The sequence below is a fragment of the Nipponia nippon genome, unplaced genomic scaffold (assembly GCF_047370975.1).
Source record: "Nipponia nippon isolate SJK-2023a ecotype South Korea unplaced genomic scaffold, ASM4737097v1 scaffold_1, whole genome shotgun sequence".
NCBI classification, from domain to species: Eukaryota; Metazoa; Chordata; class Aves; order Pelecaniformes; family Threskiornithidae; genus Nipponia; species Nipponia nippon.
Window position 1 is genome coordinate 81661670 of NW_028262290.1, and position 17950 is coordinate 81679619.

Here is a 17950-nt window from a genome sequence, read left to right on the forward strand (position 1 = left end):
TTAAAAAGAGAGGGGGGAAAGTAGTGATATCCACAGAGAGGAAGAGAGTGGGATAGATTCTTCCCTGATAATAATAGGTTTAATAATGTTTAATGTACCTTGAAAAAGTAATTGGCTCAAAGAAAACAAATTGGAATTTTAAGACAGTACCCTTTTTAATTGCAATCCCCCACCATTATTGTATTTTCAGCAGAATTTCCATCTATATGAAACCTAACTAGGTTAAATCAAATAAGGAATACAAAAGATATTTTGGTTATTTTCATTATAAAGTCCAAAAAGACTGCAAAGACACAGTAACTGTTAAAGAAAACAGTATTTCACTACTACATTTTGTATGCTAGATTCCACTTGGAATAAATTATTGAAGTTTTTAGCAGTGATTTTTCTTCCAGTATTTTTCCTCAAGTGGTGGGATCCCAAAATATGTGCATGAAGGCTTTCCTAAATGTCTAGAACCTGTATTTGACAGGTGAAAAAGTCCCTCATCAAAGCCAACACCAAAATGGTACCCCAGTCACCTTAACTGTGCCGGCAGTCCGAACAAACAGAAACAGTGCGAGCTGGTCAATGCAAGAGGACTTGCTGTCCTCATGAACGTGCTACAGCCTGGCCCTTCACAGGGACATCCTGCCCACACTGGAAGTTGCTGTTATTATTGATCAGGATACCCATAAAACTCCTGCGTATACTGATGCTCCAGACACTGATGTTATCTGTGTTGCCAGCACCTCCCTTTTCAGAGGCAATTATTTCAGAAATCAGAGAAAGTTGAAATGTGACCATTACTGTTAGCGTAAAAAGGCCAGCAAACCACCAGCTATGACATGTATTTGGAGTCATCCTCATAGCAACAAAATGCAATTGGCTAGCCATGAAATGTGATGCATCTAAAATCAAGTCACCAAGAAACGCAAAACTGATCTCTGCTAACCCGCTCTGGCTCTCCTTGTACCGAGACTGCTATTAACACATAGAATCATAGAATACCAGGTTGGAAGGGACCTCAAGGATCATCTGGTCCAACCTTTAAACACATAGACTGATCCCTGATTTACACATGTAAAGGCGTTTTGTTTCCTAAATTCTCCCTCCACAGCTGTTTAGTTGCAGTGACTGGCAACTCCTGAGTGAGTGAAATACACAGCATCCCGTATGACAAACTAGCAGTGCTGAGAGAATGTTTGTTAGGCATCAGCTGTTTGAATTTTCCTTTCCATTTAGTATCTTACAGCTTTGTTTTTCCTGTAGAAAAAACATGAGAGATTTGCTAATGACTATGTGGATCTAGACATGCTCCCACTGAAACTGGTGGCAACAGTCCCCCAGACTTCTTAAAAGAATGGGTCAGCTCACGGTGAGCATTGGTGAAGGTTCTGCATTACAATCAGAAGTCCGGCTCCCATCAGCTCTAGGAGACTATTGGAGTAACCTGAAATTCCTCAAGAGAAACAGGGTGCATTCCATATCCGAACCAGGAGACAGATTTTTTTATGTGCTTCCTTACGTCTCTACCCTATTCTGTGTGATGCACTGACTGCTAACAGTAGTTTCACATCAATTTGTACAGCCATAAATACACAACAGGCAACAGCGGAACATAGGACTACTGATGACTGTCCTAAAATCTCTGGGATCTGAATGCTCCAGAGCATACATAGAGCATATCTACCTATATGTAGAGCATGAAACCTGGGACGCAGGAACTGTTCAGTGAAAAAATTCTACGGGTCTTGTTGAGGGTGAGGTCCCACTAGGCCTGGCAGAAACACTCATGGTAAGAAGCCAAGCAGTCTTCTTTTCAAGGATAAAGAGAGCACTAAACAGAAATGTCCTTAAGGCATTTTCTTCTTGTCAGCATGGCTGAGAAGAGAAGCACAGAGGTAACTCCATGCAAACGATCGGTTGCAGTAATAGAGAGCACTGACTTTCTTACCTCTGTGGCTGCAGAACTGCCACCTAGGTCCCGGGAGACAAAAAGGTTGACAATGGGCCTACTTATTCGCTGAGTTGCCAAAATTAACGCCAAAGGCCACCAGAAACTCAGCATCTTCCTTATTGTAGCCTCTCCCTGCAACACATAGGAAAAAAAAAAAAAAAGAAGTGGGTTTGGAAAAAAACATGCAGAACTAAACCAAAAGCACAGAGAAAGGATTTTTGCTTTTCCCACCCATTGTCAGTTTGGTACATTCATTTCAATAGTTTTCAATATGAGGAGCCTAAAATATTTTCACTCATGTTAGTAATACTGATTCAAAAGAAGCTGTGTCATGGATCTCAATAAATAATGCATAAGGTATCCATCTGCATAATTTGTTCTGACTACCAAAGATACGTGAAAACCAATATGACATTTGAGGAAGAAGAAGAATTTTGAGAGCTTCTTCCCTGTGAAATAAGGTGTCCGCTTAGTTCATGCTGTGCTGTCTTACAGCTCAGTAGAGAGCTCAGTACAGAGGCGCTCAGTAGACAGCATATCCATACTACGGGAAGCATTGCCTCATGTGCACTGTTGCTGGAATAGTTTGTACCATGCTTCTTTAAGTGAAAATGTTTTTTCCTGCAGGACAAAGAGAGGAGGCCCTTCATGCACAGTGGTTTAATACAGTATTATAACACAAAAAGCAAGTTTAAAATTATTGAATTTGAAAAAGCGCAAAGTATTAAGACATACCCCCATTTCAGGCCCACTTCTGTCAGGAATGACATCATGTATGTTCCTGTAGTATCCGAGGCATAACGTGGTACATCGGACAAGTGCTCCCATGTATAAGGACAAGATTGGGATCAAGAGAGGCTCCCTGCACTCCAAGTGACTGTGAAGCAAAATGGCTACAAAAACAACCTGCAGGCCAAAGAAATAAATGATTAGTAATTTGTCTGCGTGTTTCTTTAGGGCCACCATATCTCCTGTCTGACTCCAAGCTAGTCCATCTGAACCAACAACGATGCGTGACTACAGTACCTATCTTTTGAGCTTGTGGCATTTGAAACTTTAGTCAGGAACCCCCCTGCATTTGGTCATACAAATGAGAACACGAGTTAACATCATACAGAAGCTCTATTAAATAGTACTTGAAGGTATGGACAGGTGTCAGACTAGGAGCCATAAATAGGAGAAGGTTAGCATGAAAGTCTGGCAAGGTCTGGCAGCAAGCATGTGGCTGAGTGTCAGCCTTCCCAGGAGAATGTGCTATTCTGATATGCACTGCGGCAGGAGACGTGCTTCTAGAGTCAGCTTCTAAGCCCTACTTTTTTTTTTTTGAGGGGGAGAGGGGGGCAGCGGCAATTAAGAAGCCAGGTGTTTTGAAGTATTCACTTCAGCCTTTAGAAGCAGGAAGTCTTATGTCATCCTAATTTTCTACTTTTTTGAGTGAAATTTCAGTATTTCATCATTCTCTGTTCAGCTGAGTGCCGCATTGATGTAAATGAAATGGAAACTTTTGGGCTAATGAACAGCTCATAATTCAGTCTCATAAGATTAAATGCTCAATCCACAAAATGCAAACAAATTGATTAATATGATATTATTCTATAGTTAAGTTGAGTTGAGAGCTGATGGCGTGCCTGTTAAATTCCAAATGTCTCTGGATGGGGGGCACAACTGGAAAGCCAACTTGTTTGGTGCCGTCAACAGCAGAATCAAGGACAACCCTGCCAGGACATGCTGGCATTCAAGTGAGTTACATGAAATACAAAATACATTGTTCAGGGGCAGGTTCTCTCCTTCATTGCTAGAGCTCAAGAACTACTTCAGAAAAATCACACTGTGCAAATGTTTGTTAGGCATGCCATGCTGTTTATGAGGGTTTGCAAAACTGTTCTTTTGAACCCTACAAAAGAATTGTTTTTCAGTAGACAGAAGCGAAGTCAGTCACAAAAAGCATGTCTATGCAGCTACCCGAGGAGAATTAGCTACTGCCTGCGAACCTATTGCTTGTGTAGGGAGCAGATGTAGGTGTAGAGAGTTCTGGAGTGTGGAGAGTCACAACTTTTTGTCTTCTGGATTTGTTCTTGCTCTCTGCAGTATTTCGTGGAGAGAAGATGACAGGTGTTTTATTCTTCACAACCCTGGCACCCCACTCACCAACCACTGTGGAAAGGGCATGTGTACCACGGCCAAAATAAGAATTTATTTCTGTATTTAGCTGTATATGACCTGACATGCATCTAGGGTCAGCAAACTTTGTAGGTCACATTAGAACAAGAACAGATCCTGAGGGTTAAGGTCATTTACAGTAATTGGTATTATCTTCAGGGATTTAGTGCAGTACTGTAGAGGGGCAGACCTGCCAAACATAGAATAGCAGCTGACTGAGTGGTTCAACTTGATTTATGGTTTGCTCATATTTAGTGGGAGGAAAATGCTATGGAAAATTGAACTAAGTGCTGTTGACTTCATATTTCCTTTGATGTTGCACTGTTATTATCCTCTTTCTTACCCAGTCATTACACCATTCAGCTGGTAATGGGGCAGTACAGCAACTGTTTTACAGGTGCTGGGACTCTCCGTTTCGTAATATTTTTACATACGCTTTAAAAAGAGGGCTGTATATTGCTTCTCAAATGCTACAACACTGGCCATTAGCAATGTGTATGAATGTTGTTTTTTAAGTGTGTCTAGTACGAAGCAACAGGATAGTTAACACCGTCCTCACAAAAGTTCAAACAACATTTGGTCTTCTCTGTATCACCCAGGGGCTATTACCACAGATCACTTCTGCTGCAGTTCTGAGCCTTCACCTTTTGGACCAGTAACAAGAACAGTGCCATACTGGCACTCAGAAGATGGCTTAAGACGACTGCATTTCACTGGATTAGACAGTGTGTGCAAAACTGGCAGGTGGACTGGAGAATCAAGCCTTCATTTCCCCACCTATAAGCCCCACTCAGGATTTCAGTGCAACTGTGCAAGGAGGGAGAATGCACAGGGGGGAGAAACGTCTCTTTCAAAGCACTCCATCAGCCTCAGGATTGGTAGCAGCCATTGGTCTCTTTGCCTGACCTTTCTTTTTCCCAGATGTACACATGTATATGCAACTTGTTCCTCATCCATTCTGAAACAGGGCTGTGGAGGTGCTGGAAGACATGGCCCTAGCCCAAATAGTCTTGGTTCCCTCCTGACATTGGTTTGGGACTGACTTGATCCAGTCAAGTGAGACCAGCCTAAACCACAGCTGTCAGCAAACAGCCTCCACACGACGGGGAAACAGCCAGAGAACAGCACGCAAGATTACCTCCTTGGGTGTGCTGTTCACAGCAGAGAGAGAAGGCAGTCTCTGTGCAAGAGAGCTCCTGCTTAGGAAAGCACCTAGTCCGTAGCACAACGGGAACAGTGACTGCTAAGAGGGGTCATTACCTGAGCTATGACATCTGAGATGGAGGCACATCCCACTAGGAAACTGTACTTGTGTTTCAGCAGAATTCCGGCATGGGTCCATGCCTGAAAAAAGGCAGAGAAGAGTTTGGGAAGTGATTACGGTATTTGTGAATGACTTCAGGCCCCAGAATGCTGTTTTCTGGTTGTTACATTGTACACAAACAACTTACAAAGCTCTCTTCCACCAGCAGTACCTGGTGTGAACCTGGGCAAATGTTACACCAGTAATGCAGAGAAAGCACTGCTGCATTCTGTTCCTCATTGCCAGGGCTGACAGGCAGAATGGGAATAATTTTATAGACTGTATAGAAATTCCCAAGCAGATCAATAAGAAACTGCCCCTTCTTCATAAAACAGATGCTGCACAGGATGGATTATCATACTAAATAATCCGAAGGAAAAAAAAGTTTATTTTCATTCACCAGCTGGATGCACCTCTGAAGAGTAATATTCATTGGCCCACTGAGTTATACTGAGTCCTGTCTGGAAAAGAAAACTTAATGATCCAACTTCTTTTTATTGTCAGCTACTATTTCAAGCAGACAAAGTGGTAGAGAAAGTGGTGGAGGCATGCCATGACAAGGTTATCCTTTACCAGTTTTACACAGAAGTAGAGGCATTAAAGAGAGCTGCCCTATTTTTATGTTGCGCAAGCCACAAGCAGTAAACTTGGTGCTCCGGTAAGCAGCAGCCCATCCCATGTGTGGCTCTCTTGCCCAAGCATTTGAGATATACTGGACTTAGCTGTGCTTGCAAACATTGATGGTAAGAAATATCTTTTCAACAAACTTGCTTTGAGAAAATATTGAGCTTATTCCTTGTGAACTCTGCAAGTGATCTGGGAATGCACAGCAAATCCAATTCTTTCACTACAAATTGGAATGAGAGGACACATACAGACAACCGGTGCAGCTCATCACAAGATGACCAGTGATTTCCAGCATGCACATACAGTAACTCTAACAAGGCAGCTGAGTTTTTTTTACATTTGTCATGATCTCTGGACATTCAAATCCACCCAGATGCTTTTTTCAGGTAGGAGGAGATGATGTGTTCAGGTATATCCAGAGCTACTGCTTGCAAAGGACACACCTTCCTTCTGCACACCTCCAGGTTCCCATCAGGTAACAGACTTTGCGAACTAAGGTCACCAAAGGAAAAAAATAACATTAATATTAAAATTCAGTTCTGAATCAGGCACTCACCATGGCATCCATAAAAGGGAAGGCAGCAAGATAAAGGAAGGCCCTCCGAGTTTTACTTCCCACTGATTCATCCACATGGTGCAGCTTATTAATAATGTAATACCCCAAATCGCTATATGCTGTGGAGACACAAGAATAGGAATGAATAATAAAGGTTACATATGGACTCTGGGTGAGATACTCAGACGTACCTGAAAGACTGTGATGCCTAGGAGCTCAGACATGCATCCACTTAGCAAACAGCTGCAGGGGCTTCAGGATCCTACAGCCTCACCAGCTGCTGTGTATGACTAAGGAGTGCTCTCGTGGTTCTTTTTCAAGTAACCTTTGGCAGAGAAGTGATAACAAATGGCTGGGTTGGGAGATGGGTATAGTAAGCGCCACATCTGTTTGCTAAATGAACATACTTGTACTCCAGAAAATCTACTGGTCTTTCATTAACTCAAGGCTCTTTATTAGAAAAGCTGTTTTCACCAGACGTTGTGCATTTCATGGGAAACCATGTACCTTACAAATGCTGAAACCATCTATTGTCACTGCATTCTCACAACATTTACCTGTAAACCTGCCCTGTAAAAGGATAGTATGAATTGCGAAGGCATGCAACAAATCACGCTCATTATGCCTCTCCCTTACTCTGCCTAATGACCACCTCTGCTGGGACCCGGCAGGGCACTGCGCCCTTCACTGTACAGTCTCTGGGCAGCCTCGACCGGCCTTAGCTTCCTCCCTTATCTACAGCTGGCATCTCAGGAGCCACAAGTCAGAAAAGGGCACCGCTGGAAATCAGGGGGTTGCCACCTCCAATCGCCAGTATGTTATTTCGCCGTCCTGTTTCAACCGAGATGAGAATTTTTAGTATTGGGCAACACGCCTCTCCCAGGTCTCTCTTCCCAAGGTGCTGGGTTGAAGACAGCACAGACGCAGGGACTCACCACACAGCTCTCTAAAGCACTGCTTACATCTCTGTTTGTACCCATGTTATCCAGCTGTTTTAATAACCCCCCAAGTCCTCCCCAGGACCAGGAATAACAGAGAGCTAGCTACGACTGGAGTCTCTGAACTATGGGGACTTAACATAATATGTACAGTTAAATAATGCAAGTAGTTTTTAGCCTTTCATAAATCATGTTCTAGACCTGCATATTGTTACTTAAGTTTCCTCTATACACTTGTAATAGCTGTTAAAAGAATGATTAGGTTGTAAAGTCAACCTCACAAGTAATGGCAGAATTACTTGTGCCTAGGGAATCTTACCTCAGTTCTCTTCCACTTGCATCTTTTCTAAGGTAATTATTTCAAATGTAAACATCTATCTGATTTTCCATTTACAACAATTCTATTTTCATTGTATAGACCTTCATACAGGGTATTTCAGGCAAGTTATCCTTCTCATGCATGCAGGTGACAAACTCGGATTGACAAATGCTAACACTAGTCATCCAATTCAAACTTTTTAGCCTAAAACTCTCTCTCATAACTCAAACAGTGTTTGGAAGGAATTAAAGAGGAGTTTGAGTTATCGTTATTTTGTGATGGCTTAGGGATACAGCAGTTAAATTGTTAACAGGACTGAAAAGACTTTTTCAGTCCAAACAAGACAGTGTAAACAAGGTAGTAAAATAGAAGGAGGTGATATGGCAGCACTGGGAACAGGCATGAGCCTCATTCCAGATAACCAGGACTGCCCAAAAGATACTAAAATGTTAAAAACTCCTCCTTTCCCTATTCTGGTCCCTATGTATGTGTCTTTCATCTCAACTACAACTGTTAGACTCACAGTCTCCCAGTTCACCCCAAGTTGCTTAGCCATCCTCCTGAGGCACTCCCACCCTTGTTTCCTTTTGAAAGGGGTTGGGGAAGGGCTTTAAACCAGGACTCTAGCCTTTCCTCAGTTCAGGGAGGCCGGTTTAGTTCTTTAAGTGTTCATGTGCTTGCTGCAGTCCAGTCACACATCAAGCACAGCCCCTTTTTATTTTTGCATGAATAATTTTGAAAACTCTGTTATGCATGGATTTTTGCATGGTAGGTCCTTGTGGAAAGCTGCTTTTATGGCAGGGCAGTACATGGATGTTTCTGAATGGACTTATTCAAATGAAGGAGAAGTAGTTTGGAAGGCACAGGAGGCAAGCCGCCTGTGAGGGACAGATTCACCAAGCTGCCTCCGGTTCCGTTAAAGTTGCTTTACATTTCTCTTGCACAAGAACTTAAAAGCCGCTGCAGGAAACACACCAGCCTTATTCCCCATGTGGGGACTGACAGAATCAGAGTCAAGGTGCCAAGGAACCTGCTGCTGTGGAGGGGCCTCCACCAGCACTGCAGTGCTGGGAAGACAGCATGCCACAGAAGTCACCCTCCATTCTCTCCGTGCACTTCACCTGCTCGGCTTTGCCTGCTTTAAATGAGACTTTTGAAGTGTTTAGAAAGTGAGTAATAAGTAACTTTTTTGGCTCTAAAAACTACTGAGATGTTTGAATTTTTTTTTTTTCCCCAAGTTTACTATCATAGAAAAATGCACAGAATCACAGGGGTCAGAGGCTGAACTACTCTCACTTCTAGGAACAGACAGTTCACCACAGGGTTGTAGTTTATTGGCAGGGCACTCTCAAGGGACTTATACCACCACAGCCCACAGCACCACATTTTTAAGATTTCTAGGGATATCAGCACTGTGCCCTGTAAGCTTTAAGATACTTTTTTCTCTCCCCCATCCAAAAAAAAAGTCTAACTGCACTTTTTAATGTGATTTTGATTTTAAAATGATAATGGCTAAGGATAAAAGCTAGTTTTAAAATAGTCAACTATTCCACATGTCAGTGAAAGCACACAATCACTTTTGCTGATGTCCATGAATGCTTCTATCCTCAGAACGAAGGACTCAGCAAGCTGAGATTTAATGACAAATATACAGGCATGTGTCTCTGAGCTGCGAATAAAGCAAGTGCTGATGCAATTAGAACTTAACCTTGGCCAACCTTACAAACTTATTATGAAGCATGGTACAAAATTAATTAACACAGACAACAGAGCTGAAGAGTTTTACATGAATCTAAAGCAGATGGCTCTTCCCATTCCTTGCATCATTTCAACCAAAACAGAGAAGTCCAACTCCAAGACAAGCTGCCTGTTTGCTCTCCTCTAATACCTCATTTATTTTGATACATCTATGGATTAGTTTTGCTACAGAATTTAGGCAGAAATTCTTGCTTTTGGCTTTTCCAGTTGAGTTTTAAGACCCAGAAGCTTAAGAAATGACACTGAAAACTGCATACCTAATTGGATCTCCTCTTCCCTACACCGATTTCTCCAACAACTACCACATATACTTCAGACATTTTTAAAACAACTGAACACACTCTTAATGATGCCAGCAGTCTCAAACAAACAGCTGTACCGTAGTCATTTTGGAGCTGTCTACTACCCAGCATGTTATACTTACATCATAAAGAAAACAAGAAGAAACCCTCATAGGAAGTGATACCATTTACTTCAAGACACAGCGTTACATATGTCAATATTAGCTTTACTGGAGGAAAAAAAATCCAAAAATGTTGTCGGGTTAAAGTGTGTTCTTTTTAGATGCATTCCATTTTCATACTTTGCTGCCAATTTTAAAAAAGAACTTGGAGACTTGAGAAGTAAAAATCTATTCTGCTGCTTGTCAGAAAGATGGCTCATGGCCAAAACTGGTGCTGGTCAGGAGTTTGTTCAGCTAAGTGATTTGGGCAGATAGGAAAATGCCAATTTGGAAAAAAAAAAAAAAAAGATTGGGAAATCTTCATTTGGAGATGGCACAGGGTACATAGATTTCTCTACGTCTTTGATTAGCCTGACTTAAAGCAGAAGCAAAAGCCTGTGTCCCCCTTGTGAAAGTCCAGATGATCAGAGTGGTTTAGGCTTTGATTTTTTTGCTCATAGTAATAAATGAATTTTTAAAAAAAAACAGCTTAGGAACATCTCAATGCAGACTGATTACTGCAATCATCTCTTTCTGTGCTCAGCTCTAGTTCAAAAATTGCATTAGATGACTTTCCAAAATCTATCAATGACTGTTGGTCTCTAAAATACCTTTAGGTAGGCCAACATCTCATAAGTCTCAAAATTAGCCTGTTTTAACTAAAAAACAATCATTGCTATCCTAAAATCCACAAATGCTTTGGCCGTAGGCTTTCTTCCTTCTTCCTTTACCCTGAATACTTGGCTGATAAGAAACCGCCCCTGTCGTGGGAGAAGGGTTGGGGCAGCTAGGGAAGCATGTTACTGCTTTAGCAATGGCCATCTGAAGATGCTGAAGTAGGACACAGTTTTAATGAATAACGTTTTACCATCTTTTAGAAAGAAAAAAAATAGCAAGCCTGGATTACATTCTGATTTGTGTTCCTGTGCTATAATTGTATTCCAGGGCAAAATGTTTAGTGCGAGCCAATACAATGGGCATGTTGGAACAAGATTGATTGGAAAAAATAGTTCAGATGATTGTCATAAGCTACTCTGTAACTCCTAGTCTCTAGAAAATTCCAGTAGCGTTACACTGGAAGTGGTGGGATTACACCTATGTCTCGCTTCTTATGCAGATCTTTCATGTACATGCAGTCACCATGCATGTGGGAAGTTCAAAAGAATCAGTGGAATTACTAGCAACTGCTAACGTTTTCCCCCGTGCCATCTGTGCAGGGGGCGGCCCATGCCCGCTAGCCTGTCAGTAATAAATGGCACAAAACAAATGACTCGCATGTCTTGACCATCCAGTCTGCTATAGGTTTGCCTGGTTACTAAAGTTCCAGCCTTTTTTTGCCTGGTGATGACAAATGATCCATCATGTAATTTTTCATCAGGTGCAGTGGGCACCAGTTACAGATGCCTACTTAAGCAAAGAGGATGTTTCCCCAAAGCAACTTCTGCCTTGTCATTTCCAGAACCTCAGAGAGCTGTGGAAAGTAATATTAATATGCAAAAGGAAATAAACTTTCTCAGTATACTATTTCTCAGTAAACTAGTGAAAGGCTGAACAATGCTGTTTTATTGCCAAAGAAAATGTGCACGTCTTTCATGACACTGGTGTTAAAAGCACCCACTTAGTATGGAGGGCTTACCAGCAGCACCATGAAATGCATTATGTTAGCATAATGTTATATAAATGATTTCTCTCCTCTGTCAAGCTGACTATTTGGTAAGATGTCAAAAATGTGCACAGGCAGGCTTAGTGTCTTGAATCCCTTCTCTCACAGCCCAGTATTCCCACCAAAAGCCAATCTATGAAATAACGAGACGCTTTAGACCCTGGCTACATAGCGAACTTCCCACCAGGAAACCCTAACTGGTGGCAGCACCTGCCCCCATAATAGCACAGGGGAAGGAAGGCAGCATACTATCTTTTATTTCCAGATCGCAACTGAAACAGCAAATCCAGGAATACTGTACTGACCAAGGTTTGCAGCAGCATTATAAGCAGGACAAGAATATGGTTTCAAATCCCTTTGGTCAAGCTCAAAGTGTTTCTTGGATCTTACTGCTACCCGTACAGGGGAGTGATACAAACTGTTGGTGAGGACCTCGCAGATGTTCATGGGAATGTGGTGGGGTGATGACTTAGGGACCCAGAGCTTCCAACTGTGAGTTGAAGTGGTTTGGCTCAGCCAGTCACTCCCACAGAGGACTGCATTAGCCCCAGTGGGGAAGCAGTGGTGGGGAGCTGGTGCTGAAGCAATGAAGCATGAGTCAGGTGGGTGAAACGGTCTGTTTTGATATTTTAAATAAGTAGAGGCTGCTGTTTGTGAGGAGCTGTGTGTGCAGACTGCAAATAGTCTCTATCACAGTTGGAAATGTGATGATTCACTGTGGTCACTGTGTTTCTACCACCACTTGTTTTTCTCCTTCTGACTTTCGGTACTCCTCCTTATTTCATTGGGCTTTTTTTCCCTGTTCCATCCTGGGCTTCAACAGTCCACAGCAGACAGTCATGTCATCTTCCTTAGCCCCATACATACAGAATGTGGAAGAAATTCAGTCCCCTGAGCGCTGTTTGTTTCTCTTTTTCATCTGCTGAGCATCAGTAACCCCAGTTTGTGTCTCCTGTAGATAGCCTGTGATAGGCTTGCAGCTGCTGGGGAGTAGTTGCAGGTCCTAGGAGGCTGCCTGTCTGCCACTGGAAGCCGCCTCCTCCTCCTGCTAGGCAGGTTGTGTATCTGTGGGTCAGAGAAGAATAATCAGGACTTGAAACAGGTTCAAAGGAAACTTGGAACATAAAACTTGGCAACGTCACCCAGGCAATTGGTGCTAGAATCTGACTAACTCCATTCTCTCAGGCGCTCCGCCAGCCTCTGCTGCGGCCTTTGCATATTTTCAGGCATAGACAAGTTAAAATACTAAAAAATATTTTGCAGTCTGCCGCCATAAGCAGCTGAAAGATTGTGTGAAGCCTTTTAATTCAGGACTTTTTAAAGCACGTACTTTAAGTACAGCCTTCTTTTTTCTTTTTTTCCTAATATCTGCAGAGAGGGCATTTCAGAGGTTCTGAACTCAGCAGGGCTCTACTTCCAGGCAAAGGCAAGAAACTTATCCGGCATGTTTTCCAATGGTTGCCTCAAACACCTCCCTTCAATAAGAAGTCCCACATGGAAAATCCAGCTACGTCTTTCACCTGGAAATTTGATAGTTATACTTTAAATTTTCTTAAAATCTATCGTAGCTTAAAATAAAATGTTGGACGACTAGAAAGTATTTCCTTATCCAGCTGGCAAAGCCAAAAACTTTGATCAGCACTGACAGGAAAACAAGTGAGCAACTAGAAGAGCAGCTCTGGGGGCTGAAGAAACATTCCAAGCACAGAAATATGAGAGCCAAACGTACAAATGGCCCAAAGTTTATAATACTGACTCAATAAAGCAGCCTCAACTGTAAACATACTGAGGAAGCGACCAATCAATATCAGTGAATTAAGTTGACTTGAGTGCATGGATTCAGCTTATAAAACTAGCAACAGCTTATCCCTGGCACAGAGTTGCCATGGCTAGTGAGCCATTACTGTAAGCACTTATTACGACTGTAACACGGAGTAAAGGTAAACAGCACAGGGCTGCTGTATCAGTGGTGGAACAGGAGACATGATGATCAGGCAACCTGGAGTGCTTGGGAGGCACATAAAGCTGGTGAATATAGCTGGCAGCCTGTTAAAGGATAAGAGCAGGGGCATCCGTATTTACCAGATGGCTCTTGTACCTACTTTGGCAGGAACTGAAATAGTCTATTCTATTCTATTCTATTCTATTCTATAAGCTCACCAGCAGCACATGCGGCTTTTGAGATACTAACAGCTTGATAATGAATGGTGCCTCACTTCCAGGCCACTCTGTAATTTCACAGCAATTCTGGATATTGCCACCATACTCGCATTTCCCATCTTTCTGCGATGGAATGACCCCCTGCTGCTGGTCATCCAACTCAACCCTACTGCCTGTCAACCAACACATGCCCCTGTAGGCTGTTGCATTACCTCCCTCCTCCCATCCCTTAGAGCTCCCAGCTTTTAGGATTTTACCTGTTGAATGCAATGCACTCTCTGCTTCTTCCTCCAGCGTCTCCTGTTCCTTGTTGCTGAGGTCCAGAGGTTTCGGCTCTGTAGAATGAGCCAGAAGGTGCAGCGAATCCGGTATGGTTCTTGGAGAGGAGGAAGTTAGAGTCTTCCAGGTCACGTGGCTTTTTATTGCTGTGGCTGATGCTTGGGTTGATATCCCATTTCTCCAGGCTCTCAGAAACTGGCAAATCCTGTGGCTGCCTTACTTTTTATGTTCAGTTCATATCTGCTTGTGTATTTTCTTTGTTTCAGAGTACACTCAGGGAGCCGGTCTCAGTTTGGCATAAAGTGCTCTTAGTAACTACTTCTTATCTTACAGATCAATTATTCAACAGAAATGGATGATGACTAGCACTAGTAGGGAGTAATACCTGGTATTTTAATGAGGATGCTGGCACCTACTTGCTCAGAGTTTTGTACTGTGAGATAAGTAGGAAAGGGGTACAGAGGGAGCACACCGACAATGCCACCAAGTTCTGACCAACAGCCCTACCAAGCACAGCTTGAAGTCCTGCTAAACCCATTTGGGCAGATATTGCTAGTTGATCCTCACTACCTAACAGTAAGGCTGAGCTATCAGCTTCATGCAACCTGTCAACCTTGCCACAGTTTTGCTCACACACCTGACTGAAAGAGATCAGCAGTGTGTTTTGCTGCCAGGCAGGAGAGCCCTGGGGGTGGAAGCTGCCACTTAACAACCTGTTTAAAAAGTCATAAAAATTGCGTGGATGGGCATGATACCAGCCCAAGAGATTTAATCTCTTTTGCATCTCCTGTTGCACTAACAAATGAAATCTTAAGCCTACAGATTAATCATTTTGAAGAACAGGAGAAGGAAGCAAATTAAAAGATGACTTAATTAGATGTGAAGTGACCTTACCTATTAAGGTATGAAATACAGCAGCTACAGCGCCAGCCACAACCATGCACAAAACTGCTTTGGTCCTGTCTCGCTTGCTGTTCACAAACACCAGACCTACATTTTTGAAGTCACTCATCGGACCCGTGAAGAACTTCATCAGGGAGTATGCCAGCCCATAGCTGGCCAGCATTTCCACAGCATCTTCCTTGACAGCAGCGATGCCCCTATTCAAGGCCTGTTGAAACACAGAAAGAGCAAATAATGTAGCACATGTGGAAGTGTACCAAAACCAATCTTCTGCAGCTGGTTTCTAAAGGAACAAGCAAGTGCAGCTCATTGTTTTCACCCCGAGTCAGACCTTATTTCTCTGGGTTCAGCTGCACTAACCTGTAACTTGTGACACAGGCAACTTCATAATTTCATATGGACAGTAAATTCAAGTCAAGTAGACTTGAAGATAAGGTAAATATCTTTCTAAAGTATATAATGGAACTCCTGCTACACCAGAAGTCAGTCTCTTTCCTCTTTAAAGTAATTTTATGACCTGCTAATAATCATGGATGATACAAGACCATTTAAATGTCGCTTTGAGGCCCCAGCCCTGAATTGAACAAAGCACAGTCCTTGCAGGCCATCTTTACAGGTAAAAACTCTGACATTATTATATGCTGACATTTCAGGAGCTCAAACCTTTTTTCAGTGTAATGAGCTTTTCATTACATCCCATGTAATTGTTGTGAATAGCTGATATTATCCTATGATGTTTATTATGAAACTAGGCCAAATACGCATGCAACAAAACATAAGTCTTCTCCTTTCATGTATTTCACAAGGTTCTGATCCTATATTCATTTATATCTCCTTGTAGCATATTTAAAAAGAAATACACCACATGTATTTCAAGACATATTCAGGTTCAACTAACCTACTAATTCATTCTAGGTCCGTATTTAGGAAATGTCTGCCAATGAATCACTGAGAATTAGATGGATTATTTTTATAACTAAGGTGAGCCATAGAAAAAATGTGTAGCATTGCTTCAGATTCCAGCTTGCACCAAAATGCTTCTAAAATATTGAATAAAAATGACAGAATGACAAATTTTATCTGCAGTGTGACAGCATCAATCATCTGGTACACCCAGCAAACCGTTAAAACAAGATTAGATTCAAAAAGCATGAAGGATGAAATACAACTTGTTTTCACAAGTATTTAGTTCCTATGGGTTACAGCTGATGTGTGCTGACAGGGCCATGGCAGTGAGGCCAACCAGGAACATCTCGCCAACCTACCCTCCAATCTCAGTCTATCCACTTACACAGCAGTTCTAATACCGCTTTTTCTGAATGAAGAAACCAGACAGAGTATCATCAGGTAATTGTGGTGAAGTCCTTCCATTTCAAATGTAAGCTTAGTCTTTTTGTTGCAGTTTTTTGACTGTTTTTTCCCTTCCAGAGACCATATAAGCAAGCAACTCCCATTGACTTCAAAAGAAACCACATCCCCGCAGAGAAATGAGTGTTTTTCCTACTGTTCTTTTCTACTCTTTCTGTGAAATGTGCTTAATTTTTATAACTAAAGCTGCACTGTCAACATAGCAAAAAGCTGTGGAAAATACCAACTTCTCCATCCTTGATATCTGCCAAATCTCTCTCTTGCAACGTGCTCTGACCTGAACTCCTAAGGCTCAAAATGTTTTCATCTGTCTTGCTCCAGTTTGTCCCTTCCTGAAAATACCACGTGTTAGATATGGAATATCTGCAGCTGCTATATGCAACCTTTTTTGGGGTATAGATAATTCCATCTATTGCATCGATAAGAGTTCAAACTGTATTTAATCTGCAGATGCCAAAACCACTAGTGGGTGCATAAAACTGTACTGAAACAGTTTGTGGAAAAGACTGTGGCCTCTGAAATGAATAGTCAAGTTTAGCTGTCTTTTGTGATGATGCTCGTGATGATGTTGTGATCGATATCAAGGTGTATACAGAGTTATAATCTTTTCATTTAAACTTCCTAAAGATGCTGAAGCTCCCTGTTGCTGTTGCCAGTACTAGGCAAATAGCCTTAGATTATGTCATATAGAGGGTCCCTTGGTCCTGGCTTTTCCCCCTCTTTTCGGTTGTCAACAGTGAAATATTTCTGGCAGCTTCAACTTCGAAAGAAGCGGGTAACCAATTTCAGGTAGTCTGGTTTAAAAGCTTCTCGTCACATGTAAAGAGCTGAACTATCTCCAGCACAGTTTCACAAGCGCAAGTGCTTCCTTCCAGGTTTGGACAGCTACTGAATACCAGAGTCCGTGGAGGATGGTAACCCACTTCTGACAAGGTCCCCGGGATAAATGTGGCTTTAAGAAATGACATTCTGTCAAGAGGCATGGCACTATGATCCCTCTGCAGAGAGACAAATCTTTGCCGAGCACAGTCCTCAAGCCAGTGAAACTAGCTCCGCGTGACTTTGGCCCCGGGGTAACAGTTTTCCACCTAAGTGGGACAGACAGAAAGACTTGAGCACTCTTCTTTCTCTCCCTCTCTGGTTTTACAGTTTTAACTCTGATCTCTTTTGTATGAATAAATGACACCCAAGTAGATACTTCTGAGTAACTTTCTCCGGAGACACACTGTGTACCAGGTAAGGTAAACTGGCAAAATCCAAAAGGGACTTTTGTAAGAGGTATGTTGCCATTAATTTATACTTCTGTGGAACGGTTGGCTGACACGATGAAATACTCTAGAGGCTAGCCCTGAAAAAGCAATCCTCCTAAATGCTTCTTTGGAAAGATCCTTAGGAAATGAACAGTCAACAGGGCTGTGTACTGACTGTTTAGCTTCTGTAGCTCTCTTTTTCCTTTTTCACTTTAAGGTGGCAAGGCAAAAGGTTCTTCATCCTCAACTTCCAAACACTGCATGAGAACCAGTGTAGCTTTTCTA

The 17950-nt window shown here is 42.3% G+C and overlaps 1 protein-coding gene across 3 annotated transcripts in view; it reads right to left on the minus strand.

Annotated features, from left to right (window-relative positions):
• Positions 1-17950, minus strand: part of ANKH (ANKH inorganic pyrophosphate transport regulator) — a 103186-nt gene that overhangs the window by 28353 nt on the left and 56883 nt on the right. For all 3 annotated transcript variants that reach the window (XM_087760959.1, XM_009472042.2, XM_087760967.1), the window contains 5 exons: positions 15039-15255; positions 6586-6704; positions 5360-5443; positions 2675-2845; positions 1937-2071 (listed from right to left, as the gene is read on the minus strand). In XM_087760959.1, the coding sequence (XP_087617085.1) occupies positions 1937-2071; positions 2675-2845; positions 5360-5443; positions 6586-6704; positions 15039-15255 (726 nt within the window). The remainder of the gene's footprint in view (positions 1-1936; positions 2072-2674; positions 2846-5359; positions 5444-6585; positions 6705-15038; positions 15256-17950) is intronic.